Source organism: Schistocerca serialis, chromosome 2 (assembly GCF_023864345.2).
Source record: "Schistocerca serialis cubense isolate TAMUIC-IGC-003099 chromosome 2, iqSchSeri2.2, whole genome shotgun sequence".
NCBI lineage: Eukaryota > Metazoa > Arthropoda > Insecta > Orthoptera > Acrididae > Schistocerca > Schistocerca serialis.
Genome location: NC_064639.1, coordinates 1,137,069,002 through 1,137,084,803, shown reverse-complemented (window position 1 = coordinate 1,137,084,803; position 15,802 = coordinate 1,137,069,002). Strand labels below are relative to the sequence as shown.

Here is a 15,802-nt window from a genome sequence, read left to right as displayed (position 1 = left end):
AGCCTCGTGATGCCAACTGAGGAGCTACTCGACCGAATAGTAGCGGCTCCGGTCAAAGAAAACCATCATAATCACCGGGAGAGCGGTGTGCTGACCACAAGCCCCTCCTATCCGCATCCTCAATTGAGGATGACATGGCGGTCGGATGGTCCCGATTGGTCACTTGTGGCCAGAGGACGGAGTGCTTCCTTTCCTTCATATTAATGTTGACTGGAGAATATATATCATTGTACTTCTTCTCATTAGTCTTCTAACTGGTTCATTGCAGCCAGCCACGACTTCCTCACCTTCTACATCTCACAGTAGCACTCACACCCAACATCCTCAATTATTATTTCATATATTTCAACTGCCACTTTCCCCAACACTTTTTGCCCTCTACAGTTCATTCCAGTAACATGTCCTACCATCTAGTCCCACATAGAGTTTCCCACGCATTCCCTTTCACCCGATACTGCGGAGAAGCTGTTCATTTCTTACATCACCAGTCAACTTCGCTTTCAGTCCTTTCCTGTAATATAGTGTCTCAAACGCTTCGAATCTTCCAGTTTTCTCAAAGTTCCATATTCACTTCCATACTCCCCTGTGCCCCAGACGTGAATTCTCTAACATTTCTTCTTCAAATTAGATCTAGATTTGATACTAGTAGATTTTTTTTTTTTTTTTTTTACCGAGTAGGCCCCTAATGCTCTCTTTGGCAGTGCTAGTCTGCTCCTTATACCCTCCTCGCTTCATCTGTACCTCTAGTATCTCTACTGGCAGTATACATCGATTGTCACGGAGGGTGGCCACATCGAAATTTTCCACGCCGCCGGCAGTACTTGCTCATCGATGACTATACAGGCAAGACCAGTCGACATCGTCCAGCCAACTAGTGTCACATTTGCCCGTAAGTTACCACCTCTACTATAGCTGCTAGTTCCAAGCCCTTCTACAGCCGTAAAGCTGGACTTTACTGTTTACGCAAACCTTGCGTTTTCAGGATTGTGATTTTAATTTCCACACCTCAAATTGCCTTTCATTTTCTAGTCTGTTGTAGCGTATTTCCTATCTTTGCATTTCTTCTTCCAGCAATCAGAAGCTTGTATTTACCATTTCCAGTTGCACTTTCTAGAAGATATCTAGGTTGTCTTTGACTTGTGCAAACTGCAGAAAGTACTGCATAGTCCAGAGCGGTGTATTTTAGTTTCGTGAGCTACTAACATCTTTTTTAATTTGTTTCTCTAAGTAACAGTAAAATGATGGGGAGTCTTATACTAGATGAACGAGTTAATATGAACCACACTAGGTGCTATCAAAAGGAGCAGAATAACCTTTGTGCATAAGACAAATATGTGACCGTCGCATATAAATTTAAGCACGAGGAAGCCTTTTATGAAATTTATTGTTTGGAGTACAGTCGTAGATGGAAGTGCAACGTGGACAGTAAACAGCGCGTACAACAGGAGAACAGAAGGTTTCGAACAGCAGTGTTATGGAAGAGTGGTGAAGATGTTACTAGAAGACTAACTAATGAAGAGGTAGGAGAAGAAATTCACGAGGTTAGTTGACTAAAACAGGGGAAAGGTTGCTAGGACCGCCCTCAGGCAGCAAAGAGTAGTTAACTGATAACGGAGACGTGTGGGTCGTAAAAATTGTAGAGAAAGACCAAGGCCGTATCAGCAGGCAGATTCAGATGGATGCAGGGGTGAATGAATTACCTATGAAAAAACTAGCATCTTTCAGTCTCTAGACTGAAAACTACTCCGACGACCAATGAGAAAGCTGATGAGGTATAGCTGAGGCAAGAGGCAGAGGGACAAATTGTTCAGTCGACAATAGCGTACATCACCTATCCGCTTCAGTGAACTGGAAATATGTTTCATGCATGTGGAAGATTAAAGTACATAGCGAACTGGGTACCTCTAAGTAACTTAGAGGAAACGGGAAACAAGGTTACCCGAAGTATTTTCGTAGCGAAGGTCTAAAATAAGGGTGTGGAACATCACCTATTTTGTTTAACATTTATGTGGAACAGGTCCTGAGAGTCCAATGAAATCAAGAAACAGAAATTCCCTAAAGGTCTGCAATGTGGATTACTGTTCTATACATTAATACTGTAAGACGTTCCATTCCGGTCTTCGGAGCGTAAGTCCTGAGCAGCTATTCGCGGTAGTCGGACAATCCTTGAAACTTCCAACAAAGGCTCCCAAATGGAACTTTGCCTTTATCGCGTTGTGTTTCTGACCGAGTGAGCTATCCAGATACAACCCACAACTCGTGTTAACAGAATGAGCTCTGCAAAGGCCTCTCTCCTCTTCGTGAACTCCACTGAAGCTTTCCTGCATACCCTGTTGGAATAGCTCTGCGTCGCATTCCTTATAACACAATCATTTGTGCCTTCCGTTACTTTTTGTACACAATATATATGACAGTTATTGTAAAAATGAAGAAATAAAACAAAAGCGTATACATGGCCTCTGTAGACCTGCAGAAGGCGTATCACAATTTCCCTAGAATAAAATTAAGGTAAGCAATGAGAAGGGTTAATGTGAGAGAAAAAGATTATACAACAACACAAAAGTAATCACTAAAACGGGAAACAAAGTTACCCGAAGTATTTTCGTTGACGAAGGTCTAAAATAAGGGTGTGGAATATCACCTATTCTGTTTAACATTTATGTGGAACAGGTCCTGAGAGGCTGGTACAAGAAATGCTCAGGTATGGGCATAAAGACTGATGATGATATTCTTCACTCTCTTTTATTTGCGAACGACCAGGTAATATTATCACAAGATGAAGAAGACATGGAATACATACTGAGAAAGCTTAACGAGGACTACAGCAAATGCTGATTGCGAATAAATCTGAACAAGTCGGAGTGTATATGTATGGGACAGGATCTGGTGAAAACTGACACAGAGGAAGGAGAAATAAAATCCAGCAGAAGCTTCAAAATATTTGGGAACAATGATAGATAATTTTGATGCACGTGAGGCGGATATTAATTCCATAATAACAGCCGGCCGTGGTGGCAGTGCGATTCTGGCGCTGCAGTCCGGAACCGCGGTACTGCTACGGTCGCAGGTTCGAATCCTGCCTCGGGCATGGGTGTGTGTGATGTCCTTAGGTTAGTTAGGTTAAGTAGTTCTAAGTTCTAGGGGACTTATGACCTAACATGTTGAGTCCCATAGTGCTCAGAGCCATTTCAACCATAATAACAATGAGGAAGAGAGTTAGTAAGGCGTTGCATTGGATAATGCGTAGTAATCATATTCGGCAGTACACTAAGAATTGGATATTCCACAATGTGGTGGAGATTGCACTCCTATGTGGAACTGAGATGCGGTCTCACACGAGAATAGTTTGGGAGAAAATTAGAAAAGTGTAAATGGACTGTATGAGAAGACGTCTGCAATTAACGAGGAGAGTTACGATACGAAATGTGGGGGCATGGAGGCGAATGGAGACAGTGTTCTCCAATACAAAACGCTGAAAAAGAGAACTTCAGTAGGAGGGACACGTACAGAGAATGTCTTACCGTAGGTGACTAAGGAAGATTTTAAAGTGGGAGCCCTCGGAAAAAGAAGGCGAGGATGACCAGGGGTAATGTGGGAAAAATGTATACTCGAAGCAATGGAAGACAGAAATCTGGGACCAGTTGACCGCAACTACAGAGACCTGTTGATGTCCAAAACGGCTTAGTCCTAGGGGTAAACATCGAGGAAGAAAAAAAATTACCTTATGTCTCCACTATGTCTTTATGTTGTTGAGCTATTGTTGTCCAGAGAAGTAATCTATTTTAAAATATTATCTCGATCACTCGTAAATATCAGACTGGAGGATGACTTTTTCTTCATCGTGCGTATTAACATGCCAACAGGGGTTTTGATGAGGCTCAAGGAAAAGAAGACCTAGGTAAACACCGCGTACCAGTACTCAGTTGTGGAGGTTTAGAGTAGAGAAGAGATAGCTAGCCGCATTTGCTCCTCCGTCCCAGACTGAGAAGACGACTGTCATTCACGGGCGGCAGGTGCCATAGATACAGCTGACGTCTGGCTACAGTCGCCCTGATAATGCGTCTACACAGCCAATAGCTCCGGGCGCCACAGCATCAGCCATTCCTTCGTATGCCGTAATGCTCTGTGCATTACTGCAAACATTCCGTGCGGCGTCAAAGGTGATCTGCACAGAGAGAGCGCATATTGACTGTCGCCCACACTCCCCCCGGCCGCGGTGTGGTCACTGCGGCTGTTGGTTTCACAGTGGGATACGCCCGGTAATTGTAATTACAGTGCAGTTACTCACAGACACGCAGTTTCAACTGTAATTAGCGTGTGGCAGAGAATATTGGTAGATATTCTAATACCTTAACGTGGAACCGATTTACGCTTGAAAAAATTAGTTCCTACACCACTGGACATTAAAATTGCTACACCACCAAGATGACGTGCTACACACGCGAAATTTAACCGACAGGGAGAAGATGCCGTGATATGCAAATGATTAGCTTTTCAGAGCATTCACACAAGGTTGGCGCCGGTGGCGACACCTACAACGTGCTCACATGAGGAAAGTTTCCAACCAAATTCTCATACACAAACAGCAGTTGACTGGCGTTGCCTGGAGAAACCTCGTTTAAGGAGGAGAAACCCGTACCATCGCGTTTCCGACTTTGATAAAGGTCGGATTGTAGCCTATCGCGATTGCGGTTTATCGTATCGCAACATTGCTGCTCGCGTTGCTCGAGATCCAATGACTGTTAGCAGAATATGGAATCGGTGGGTTCAGGAGGGTAATGCGGTACTCCGTGCTGGATCGCAACGGCGTCGTATCACTAACAGTCGTGATGACAGGCATCTTATCCGCATGGCTGTAACGGATCGTGCAGCCACGTCTCGATCCCTGAGTCAACAAATGGGGACGTTTGCAAGACAACCACCATCTGCACGAACAGTTCGACGACGTTTGCAGCAGCATGGACTATCAGCTCGGAGACCGTGGATGCGGTTACCCTTGACGCTGCTTCACAGACAGGAGCGGCTGCGATGGTGTACTCAACGATGAACCTGGGTGCACGAATGGCAGAACGTCATTTTTTTCGGGTGAATCCAGGTTCTGTTTACAGCATCATGATGGTTGCATCCGTGTTTGGCGACATCGCGATGAACGCACATCATCCGGCGTGATGGTATGGGGTGCCACTGGTTACACGTCTCGGTCACCTCTTGTTCGCATTGACGGCACTTTGAACAGTGGACGCTACATTTCAGATGTGTTACGACCCGTGGCTCTACCCTTCATTCGATCCCTGCGAAACCCTACATTTCAGCAGGATAATGCACGACCGCATGTTGCAGGTCCTTTACGGGCCTTTCTGGATACAGAAAATGTTCGACTGCTGCCCTGGCCAGCACATTCTCCAGATCTCTCACCAATTGAAAACGTCTGGTCAATGGTGGCCGAGCAACTGGCTCGTCACAATACGCTAGTCACTACTCTTGATGAACTGTGGTATCGTGTTGAAGCTGCATGTGCAGCTGTACCTGTACACGCCATCCAAGCTCTGTTTGGCTCAATGCCCAGGCGTATCAAGGGCGTTATTACGGCCAGGGTGGTTGTTCTGGGTACTGATTTCTCAAGATCTATGCACCCAAACTGCGTGAAAATGTAATCACATGTCAGTTCTAGTATAATATATTTGTCCAATTAATACCCGTTTATCAGGTGCATTTCTTCTTGGTGTAGCAATTTTAATGGCCACCAGATGCAAATCTGGTGGTGTGACTGCATACAAAGACATATAAAAATATTTCCATACGTAATAGTTTAGGAACGGATCGTGGGCAGGAAATGCCCCACGACTGAGAAACTTGATGCTATTATCAACTGCCACTTTCACACTTTGTTCGATATGAGCACCGGAGATGTCGACAAGATGCTGTACAGCGCCAGATTCGCTCCTGGTGGCCAAAATCGAAACTATTTTTGTTTAGCGTAAATCGGTTCCGCATCAACGCATTAGAATATCTGCCAACTCTCGCTGCCATACGATAATTAAAGGCCACACTGGATCTCTGTACGTAGCTGCAGTTTAATTGTAACCACCCGGTATTACACTGGGCCACAGCCTCGTGACAAACAGCTTCTGTGTTTTCATTTCTCTATACAGCACACTATATCCAAGTTCTTTAATTCTGTCAATTCTAACTTCCGAAGTGCTAAAGGAATTACTCTCTTGGACTCAGAAATATGGGAGTTTAACTATAGGGTGGTCAGAAAAATGCTGAAACGCTTGTAAGGGTGTTGCAGGGTTGGTTGCCATGAAAAATAGCTTTAAGAAGAAAAACATTCGATACTTTGAACCGTTTCTGAGTTAATTAGTACTAAAGTTAGCCAGTCAGGTCACTAAGCGCGCAAATTCAAGCGTCCATTCAGAGGCGGGTGTAACCAAACGTGTTCTTCGTTTGGTTGTCTTAAAATTTACTTGGGACAGTAGTAAGAATGGAACCCGAGTCAAAGATCGAAGAGTTTACTGCGCTATCATCTGTGCTGTGTGAGCAACAGACATTAACTGCATCTGACGGGTTGCTTGAATTTGCGCGCGCAACGGCGTTATTGGCTAACTTCAGTGTTAATTAACTCGGAAACGGCACAACGTATCGAGTTTTTCAAAAAATGGTTCAAATGGCTCTGAGCACTATGGGACTCAACTGCTGAGGTCATTAGTCCCCTAGAACTTAGAACTAATTAAACCTAACTAACCTAAGGACATCACAAACATCCATGCCCGAGGCAGGATTCGAACCTGCGACTGTAGCGGTCTTGCGGTTCCAGACTGCAGCACCTTTAACCGCACGGCCACTTCGGCCGGCCTCGAGTTTTTCTCTTACTAGTTATATCTCAACAGAACTTATCCTGCAACACCCTTAGAAGCTTACCAGACTGTTTCTGATCACCCTGTACGTAAGAGCTGTCAAACGGTTAGTGAAATGATTTGTTTAAAAGTAAGAAATAAATTAGATCCGAGAAACATTTGAAGTGCGTTTCAATGATACTCGAAATCACGTACAACAAATGAGGTGTCGATTCAGAATTTAAAGTTCAATGTTTACCTTAGAATTTTGTGTAGTAGTAGAGGATATGTGTCCGGTGGAACTTCAGATTCTCAATCGGCATATCAATTGCTGTGCATGATTTCGAGCATCATTCAAAGGCCTGTCAAATGTTTCTACAATATTCTTTAATTCTTACCTTTAGACAAAACATTTCACAAAAAATTCGACCATTTTTTCAAAACTTTCATTTTCATATTTTGTTCTTAATTTCCCTGATTATTTTCAAATTTCTTCTTTTTTTTTTTTTTAAAAAAACTAGGTCTCGCACTAGTCAATTTGATATCCCGTTCGTCCATTTTTCGGTCTTCATTTGGTTATGAAAATTCGGACAAAAACCTGTTGCATAATTTATAGCGAGTCTTGTTTTCACTTCGCTGAGATACTTAACCGAAAAAAGGAAAAGAAAAAAAAGAAGAGAATTACTTACAAGGCCTGGAGGCGTATGTGATGAAAAGAAGCTGCAGAATATCACGGCTAGCTAATGTCCCAAATACAGTCACGAAAGAAGAATGAAAATGACAGAAGATATGAAAGAATAGAATGAAACAGGCTGCTGTGTTATGGAGAGTTCCGCGAGCCACGGGCAGCTCTTATTCGCCATATTGAAGGCATTGATGAAAGTTGGTAGAAGCCCTCCAGTGAGGCAGCAGGTACGCCTCATTTTTTATTTCTGTTTCTTTAAAATGAACATGAACAGTCACAACCGCAAGAATGTTTTTTTAAGCTACCGTTTTCGGTCTGTTTGAGAGCGTCTTTAGACCTACCAACATGACGGTAGACGGTGGCAGTGAACGGAGCAGGCCATACCACTCCATGAACTGTAACTGCTTTTTTTAAATAATAAAAAAATACCTCTGTTATCCAAGAGAAATGTTCTCAAAAATTACTTGTTTCTGTTTTTCTTTGGTAAGTTAACAATTCTGGTCGCATCGTAGACTAGAAGGAGGAAATGGAGGCAACAAGATAATATTAACAATGAAGAGCTGTTAGGAGAAAAAGACGAAGGCACTTCATTGTTTCATTGCACCATTGCCGAACAAATCACTGGAAACAGTCACATCCATTAAACATCTGGGAATGTGTATGAGGGGCGACTTAAAGTGGAACTGTCACGTAGAAGTAATCGTAGGAAAATCATATGCCGGAGTGTAATTCATAGATTCCTTAGAAAGTGTAGTCCACTCACGAAAGAGAGAAATACTAGTTTGACCGATACTTGACTATGGCTCCTCAGCCAGAACTCTTAGCAGGAAAGATTTCTGGAAAAAATAGAGAACACACTAAGAAAAGCGTAGGGTTTCGTTACGGGTTCGTTTAATAAGCGTGAGAGAGCCACAAAACGGCTAGTGTACCAGATGGTACAAGAGACGACGTGCATCACGATGTGGTTTTCAGTTAAAATTCCGAAAGCGTACGTTCCTAGATGAATTACTTCCCCCTACATTTACCAGTCGTTCTTCTCGTGTATCATTCTTGCATGAAACAGGAAAGGAGGAGAGGGTGGGAGAGAGCGACAATGAAATACGAAGGACGCCCCCTACCCTAAACCGTCACGCTTTCTAGGATGGCTTGCGGATTGTAGCTTCTGGATGTAGATAACAGAGATTGTGTTCATCGGCTGAAGTAGTTCAGTACATTGAATAACTTTTCCACAGGCACTATTAGGGATATTTCTTTTATACACGTGACTAGTGTCGAGACATTTAATCTCATTATCAGAAACAGGAGAGACATTCCGGCTTGTGCAAGACACTGTGTGTTCGCTTTTTTTGACCCAATCATGTTCATCTCTTTTCGTGCTATCTTCAGTGGGACTTTTTTTTGCTGTATAGCCTGAAATTTATAAGGTGGTAACTCTTGAATTTCAGGCCAAATTTATTCATATACATATAAAGCAGTGACAGTACGACATCAATTTTTGCGTTGGTTTAGGTATACCCTACCTTCACCAACAAGGTCCGTCGGCTCTATTTCCAACTGAGTACGTTTGAAACATTACGAGCAAGGGCCCTTCAACCAGCAGGGAATTTTGACGATCTAACGCACCAGTTGGACAGAATTTGGGAAGACGTCACGCGGAAGACATCCAACAACACCATCAATCAAAGCCAAGCCGAATATCTACTTGCATAAGGGCAAGAGGTGGACCAAGGCGCTATTGACTTGCTCAGTTTGTGAAGATCTTTAACTTCAAAAAAAATTATTTTTTTCTGAAACTGTAATCGTTTCTTTTCTTTGAACAAGTACATCACATCCTTCGATTTCAGTCCCATTCGGATAATTCCTTCTTGGTCCGTCGTTTTCTTAGTTTCAGAGGATATATATGAAGTGGTTCCTTCATCTTCGGAATCAAATCAAAATCACAAGGACTTAAGTCCGGGGAGTACGGTGGACGGTACAGTACATTCCAGTCCTATCGAAAGACAGAGCAGCCACAGCTTGCGCTGTATGGGCCCGCGCATTGTCGAGCACAATGATGGGTGGGTTGCGCAGAAAATGTCGCCGCTTCTTTCGCGAAGCTGGTCGCATGTGATGCTCCAAAAACGAACAGTAATACTGTGCATTGACGGTCTGCCGTGGAGGAACGTAATGCGTTAGGACAACACCATCACAGTAGTACCGTCAACAGAACATAACCACATCGCTGGCAACGGGTTCTACACAACGCTGGTGACTACTTTGAAGGACAGTAACAGGTGCAAACATGTAACTGTTTTGTATCGGTTGTGATTAAATAGTTTCCACTGTTTGTGAGTGTGCAAGGGTAGCGGCGAGATGGGGGGGGGGGGGGGGAGAGGGGGAGTTGTAGTTGTTCATATAATTGTTTTATTGTGTCAAACAGTGTTTTTCGTAGAGTGATATGTATCCATTTGGTCTGTATTTTCCATGAGCGACTGATTTCTGTATTGATAAGTCTCTTCTATTCTTAATATTTGGTGCAGGCAACCACATATAAAAAGATACTTATAATGAGATGTTACCAACTGCTGATCTGTGACACAATGATCCACATGAGATTGAATTTCTTGAAACCGGTCATGTGAGTATATAAACACCAGTGACCGATGTAGAAAAATGTATTCATTGTATTTTTGAATTATGTGGTAGTGGTATAACAATGATGGAAGGAGAAAGAAAATTATAATGTCTCGTCCACGTCATGATCATTAGTTTCTTGGCTCAGTTGTTGAATGGGAGATATGGCCGTCTCATTTTGGAAGAAATGTCCTACGAGTCTTGAAAGTGATTCAGGGAAACCACACAGAATCCAGATGAGGACACGGACAATCGAAAGTAAGAGCTCCACCTCTCACAAACAGGGTTCTACTATAGAGACCAGTGATCAGTGTACCAAAAGGAATAGATTGGTTAGATGTATACTAACACATCCTGAACTAGTTAATTTTAAGGGAAAACCAGAAAGGAGAAGTTGTAATGAAAGACATGTAATATGCAGCAGAGCTTTGATGTTTGATGCATCAGAAATGATAGACGACATCTGACTTGTAGAAAAGGTGAGCATTTAAAATATACAGTTTTTATTGACTGTTTCCATCGTCGTATACCGCTGAACTCTTCATCAACGTACGAGTCATGTTGTCTGAGAATAATGTGGACAAAATCAGGTATCGTTATTTCTTCGTAATGTGAGCAGCGTCTTTGACGTTGCGGATAAAGCAGATGTCTCTGTATTAAACTGAACTGAAGAAAATAAAAGTCGACAAAATCAGCAAGCTTTAGCTCTCTTAAGTGGCAATGGCGTTACATGCGAAAGGCAAAGTGGTAGATTATAGTCCAGATCATCAGGAAAATGGGGAATTTCACTAAAACACACACTCAGTTACAGTTCAGTCAAGCATTTCGACTAAGCTATTCTGTACCATATTCTGTATCCCATGGTTATCGGTGCGGCAGGGTAAGAATGATAATTCTTATAGAGTTTAGAAGATAGTAGAGCCGAACTGGACGATTGAAGCTTGGAATAGCATCACGAGGCGAACATTATTTTGTATGTCAAAATATGTGAAACACCTTGTAGCTGATGTGGAATAGGATGATGATTTAAGAACTGTAGCGTAGAGCCTCGCCACAGCAGTAAGCACCGAGTAATGTAGGGAGGAATTGTGATCACGGCAGCGTCATAACACGTGGCCACTGCTGGACCGCCCCTGTTTCCGCTCTGACTCTTGCCTCTGCTCTCCACCCCCACCCCCTACCAATAAGGGGTGGGGATGGGAGGTGCAGGAGATGGGGGGAGAGGGAGCATTAAAGCCGGCAGTCTGCAGCGGAAGCTTCGATTGGCCCTCGCCGCCCAAATTGAATTCTGAATCGGAAATTTATCGCCGCGAGTGGCAAATTACAGGTATGGGGGGGGGGGGGGGGTGAAATTCTGCGAAGCCGTTATCGGCAGGAGCGAACTGGGACCCGTATAAGCGATGGAGCGATAAAATGTAGATAGGTGTGCAGAAACGCGCCAACGCGTAAGTATCTTTGCAGATTACTGTTTACCGGGAACTTATTGCCGTGACTGATAGACTGTTAATTAAATGACACTCGTGAACTACCGCATCAGTCTGATGGAAGTAAATGAAGACACACCTGAAAAATTCAACAAAGAAAAACTATCATTAGCAAGTAGCAAATGAGGGGCACTTGCTGTCGCTTCCATAGCTAAATTGATACCATGGGTAAAATTGCGAGAAGAGGACGACAATATGGCGATGTTTGGCAATGAGAATTATGTTGTCGCTGCAATGAATATCGTAGTTTCTCCTCGATTTGAGGATACAGAAAAACAAAAGGTATGTGAAGCAGCAACAAAAGTAAATCGTGTGTACTGTAGATCATATCAGCAGGATTTATGTAATATGGAATGTTCTGGGGTCTTGGTCCATATTTTTAGAAGTAATTCGTAATACGTTAATTTTAACTTCTTTTTTTTTTCACGGTAAATGATAACAGCCAAACAGTTGGCTGTTTTCATTTAACGTGAAGAATTTCAACAGTTGCTGTTTCAGCAATGTTTAAATTTTTTAACTTCTTTTCTTATTTAAAGAAAAAAAAACCTCTACGAGCACGTCCAGAGGAACGCACCATTCGGCAAAGTGATCCTCTGCTATATGGCTTCATTCGGATGTAGTATGAGGTCAGTACACCGCTCGCTTGGCCATTGTCTGCTTTCTACACTTTTTAGCCACTACTTCTGATTCAAGTAGCTCCTCAGGCTAAGGAGACCCCATTCCAGTCTTCCCCCCCAAGTAAAAGTCACTGGCAGTACCGGGAACCGAACCGCGGCCCTCCACGATCACTCAGCTACGGAGGCGCACAATATTTTTTTCTTATATCCTCTGGCTTGTCCATTAGACGTCATTTATCACCATCAGCGATTTGTCCTACACTGTTCAATACAGAGGTCCTGTACCTTTAGGACAAGAGACCATGTCATGGTTTGCAAACTAATCTCTTGAAGACAGATCTGTACAGTGGCAATATTTCGAAACTATAGCATATGTGTATGGGGAGCATTGCTGCGACATTTTAAATAGATGAATATTGAATAAAGACTGCAGCTTCCTGAATTTGTGTAGCCTTCCCTCCCTTCAACAATATTCCTTAACAAAGAGTCAGCCAACTCGAACAATGGGATTTTAGTCTTCTAGACGAGAGCATTGCCACAGATAGAATTTCACTTGCTTCTATTTTTCTTTATTCTGTTGTATATGTGCTCCTAACTTAATAAATTTTGCCCTGCAGCTCGGATATTGTCAAACCATCTATGTTATGATCGCGAGCACCAATAAGTTGCTTATTTTTGTAATCAGCATCACTGAAATCCCACAGACACCTATGCAAAGCATAGATATCCAAAAATCGAACATTATTCTCCGTTCCCCATTTCATATTTCAGTTTGTCTACACTCTACGAACACACGTAACCTCAAAACTCATGTAACTACTGTCGCCAAAGTTGGAACACGCCGAAAGTCTTTAGTTTCACAGAGTTGCGCAAAGATAGGGCGCGCATGCGCAGTGGGCGGTAGCGCAGTTGCCTGCGTGAACTAGGCTAGTCAGTGCGTCCACTTTCGTATCTCAGTTTCAAACAACAGAGCACCGTACTGGTGCAGACTTAACAATCGCCAAAGGTATTATTAGTAATTATTACACAATTCTGATGCAAGAGAACGAGCGCACTCGAAACTTGCCACAGTATATTTATAATAATAACATATTTTAAAAAATTGAATTTGCACCTACAGCGTTATTAATACACACTGCAAAACTTTAATGTAAAAAGAACATGAGCTACAGCAACTTTACACATAACTATTTTTCATATAACTTTCTTAATACTATAATTTTCAAACCAGACTAATCATCAGCAGATTCAGAGGATAGAAGTAGATACAGATTCTGCTATCAGAAAAGGTGAAGATAAAATTCTAACTACAGAGGAGTCATAGATCACATGTGTTCTGTGATTAGCTATAGTGAAAAAGGCGCATATCGACAGGAAGAGAGGTAGTGAAGAAACTAATTCGGTGTGTTGTGTTTTGATCCTTACCATGTAAATGGATATTGATTTTGTTTATTTTGGTATCTAACTTCTTCTTGGCTGTTTTAGTGAGATTTAAGCCATCGACCAGAAACTCCATGCCTTCCTCCTGCAACTCTGTAAAATAAACGGAATAAAAGAAGCAAAACTGAAAAAGCACACACATACGCTGCAGCCGTACTATAGCTAGCTCTAAATGAAAACAATTATTCTACTTGGACATAAGAAAACGTCTACAAAAATGAATGTAACGCTTGCTGCATGTATCCTATAGCTATAGCATCTAATACTAAGACACACATAGCATTCTTTCATTGTGTACTGCCAGTCGCATTGCTAAAAACAAAGGAAATCACAAAGGATTAAAAACAAAAGAGGAGGGGAACACAAAGCAAGAGGCGGCCGATGTTGCCAGCAGAAAGCCGAAACATTCAGTGGATCTGAGCACGCGGCTTGCGCCGAGCCACAACAAAGCAATTACGTTTCGGAAAGCACGAAGCGAAATCCGATGGCCGTGCTACTCGGCCACCGGCTCTTTTTCAGCTGTGAGGAATGGAAAACATCGTCACCGCCGACAACTGAAAACAAGCCTTTCAATTTGCCAAACTTTTGTTGCGGGTTCACATTCAAGCGCTAGCGCCATATTCTCGTGCGTTTATAGCGTATGCAGGTGAGGCTAATTTTCGCTTCTCTGTGTAATTAAATATACTTCCCTTTCTTCTTCAAACATCTTATCATGCTGAGCTGAGCTGCCCTTATTAACGGTGCTATGGAAGTAGCTATCTTTTTTGTCTTTCGTATTTCATTAACTGCTATCATGACGAGTTAACAGGAAGCATATAATCAATATTGCAGTCAGTGTCTATTTCGTTCTTAGAACTGATATCATAAAAATGCAACTGCAATTAGGCTGGGTTCACTGTTAACAGTGATAAGCAATCCAAACGGTTAATGTTCAGTAGGTATAAATTGTAATTGTGGTCCATGGTGAAGTCTTTTGACAAAGGTAACTCTTCTGTTTTCGTTATACACTGGAAGTATATTTCAATAGAAAAGATATTTTAGCTATCATGTAGGAAAGCGTATTTCTCTTTGCTGTACCCAGGTCGCATATCAGGAAACAATCTGAAAAACGCAGACAGTATTTTTAGAAGAGGCTTATCTACACTTTTAACAGTTCACCACTTTACGTTCCCGGTAATGATAAGTGTCTTGTTAGTATTAATTTTACGAGGCACATCACAAATCTATGCACCGGTCGACTGCAAAATGTAGAAGCCCTTCAGTGATTAGATTTTATTTACACAATAATGCACGCAAGTAACGTTCCAGAATGTGTTATTATTTTTCTTCGAGTGAAAGCGAGCTGAAAATAGCCGTGAATGGGAACAATTCTACCCTGAGTGATTAAGAAAACCGAAGCGACGGAGATGACTTTAATTCTCCCCTCCAAATCGTGACTGGTAAAAAATATGTTTCCCAATGAAACAATAATTCTACTGTTATCAGTCACTGTTTATTTATTGCCACAACGTGCTTCATCATCAGTTGTACTTAATGTGGATTAATAAAGCATGTATGTGTCCGGTTACGGCTTGGAGCTAGTTGTGGCCCTTGCTAGTAGAGATAATGCAATTATAAACCTTCGAAACGCATTGTGGAAATAGGCAATGACTGGTAACAGCAAACTTTTTGTTTTACTCGATATCAATAACATTCACGGTAAAGCATAACCAAAAATTTTTGTAACCAAAATTACTTTTACTGAGTCAATATGGAGCAATCTAAGCAATAGTGTCGTGATAACTGGGGTTTGGTAAGTTTCATGTGCCTGGAAACATCAGTAATGCAGTAGCTCGTGCTGCCAGTTTCGAGAGTCACAGCTGGTGTTTACAACGACTACATGGAAAGATGACATCTTTAGCTATGTCGATTCATGACAAGGGATTTGTACAGATAGTTATTTCGATTGCCCAGACACGGAAACTTTTCTAATTTTTCTGGTGACTATCACCTTTCCGTATACAGCAACAATTTGTTAACATTAGAATACTTCCAGAAGTTCGAGCCGATGGAATTCTATGTTGTTGTTGTTGTTGTCTTCAGTCCTGAGACTGGTTTGATGCAGCTCTCCATGCTACTCTATCCTGT

The 15,802-nt window shown here is 42.2% G+C and overlaps 1 protein-coding gene across 4 annotated transcripts in view; it reads right to left on the bottom strand.

Moving 5' to 3' along the window:
* LOC126458600 (ankyrin repeat and fibronectin type-III domain-containing protein 1) overlaps positions 1 to 15,802 on the bottom strand; it is a 688,593-nt gene that overhangs the window by 173,314 nt on the left and 499,477 nt on the right. For 3 of the 4 annotated variants that reach the window (XM_050095753.1, XM_050095755.1, XM_050095752.1), the window contains one exon: positions 13,661 to 13,768. The exons of the other annotated variant lie outside the window; for it this stretch is intronic. In XM_050095753.1, coding sequence (XP_049951710.1) covers positions 13,661 to 13,751 — 91 coding nt within the window. In that variant the 5' untranslated portion in view covers positions 13,752 to 13,768. The remainder of the gene's footprint in view (positions 1 to 13,660; positions 13,769 to 15,802) is intronic. 4 annotated transcript variants of the gene reach the window in all.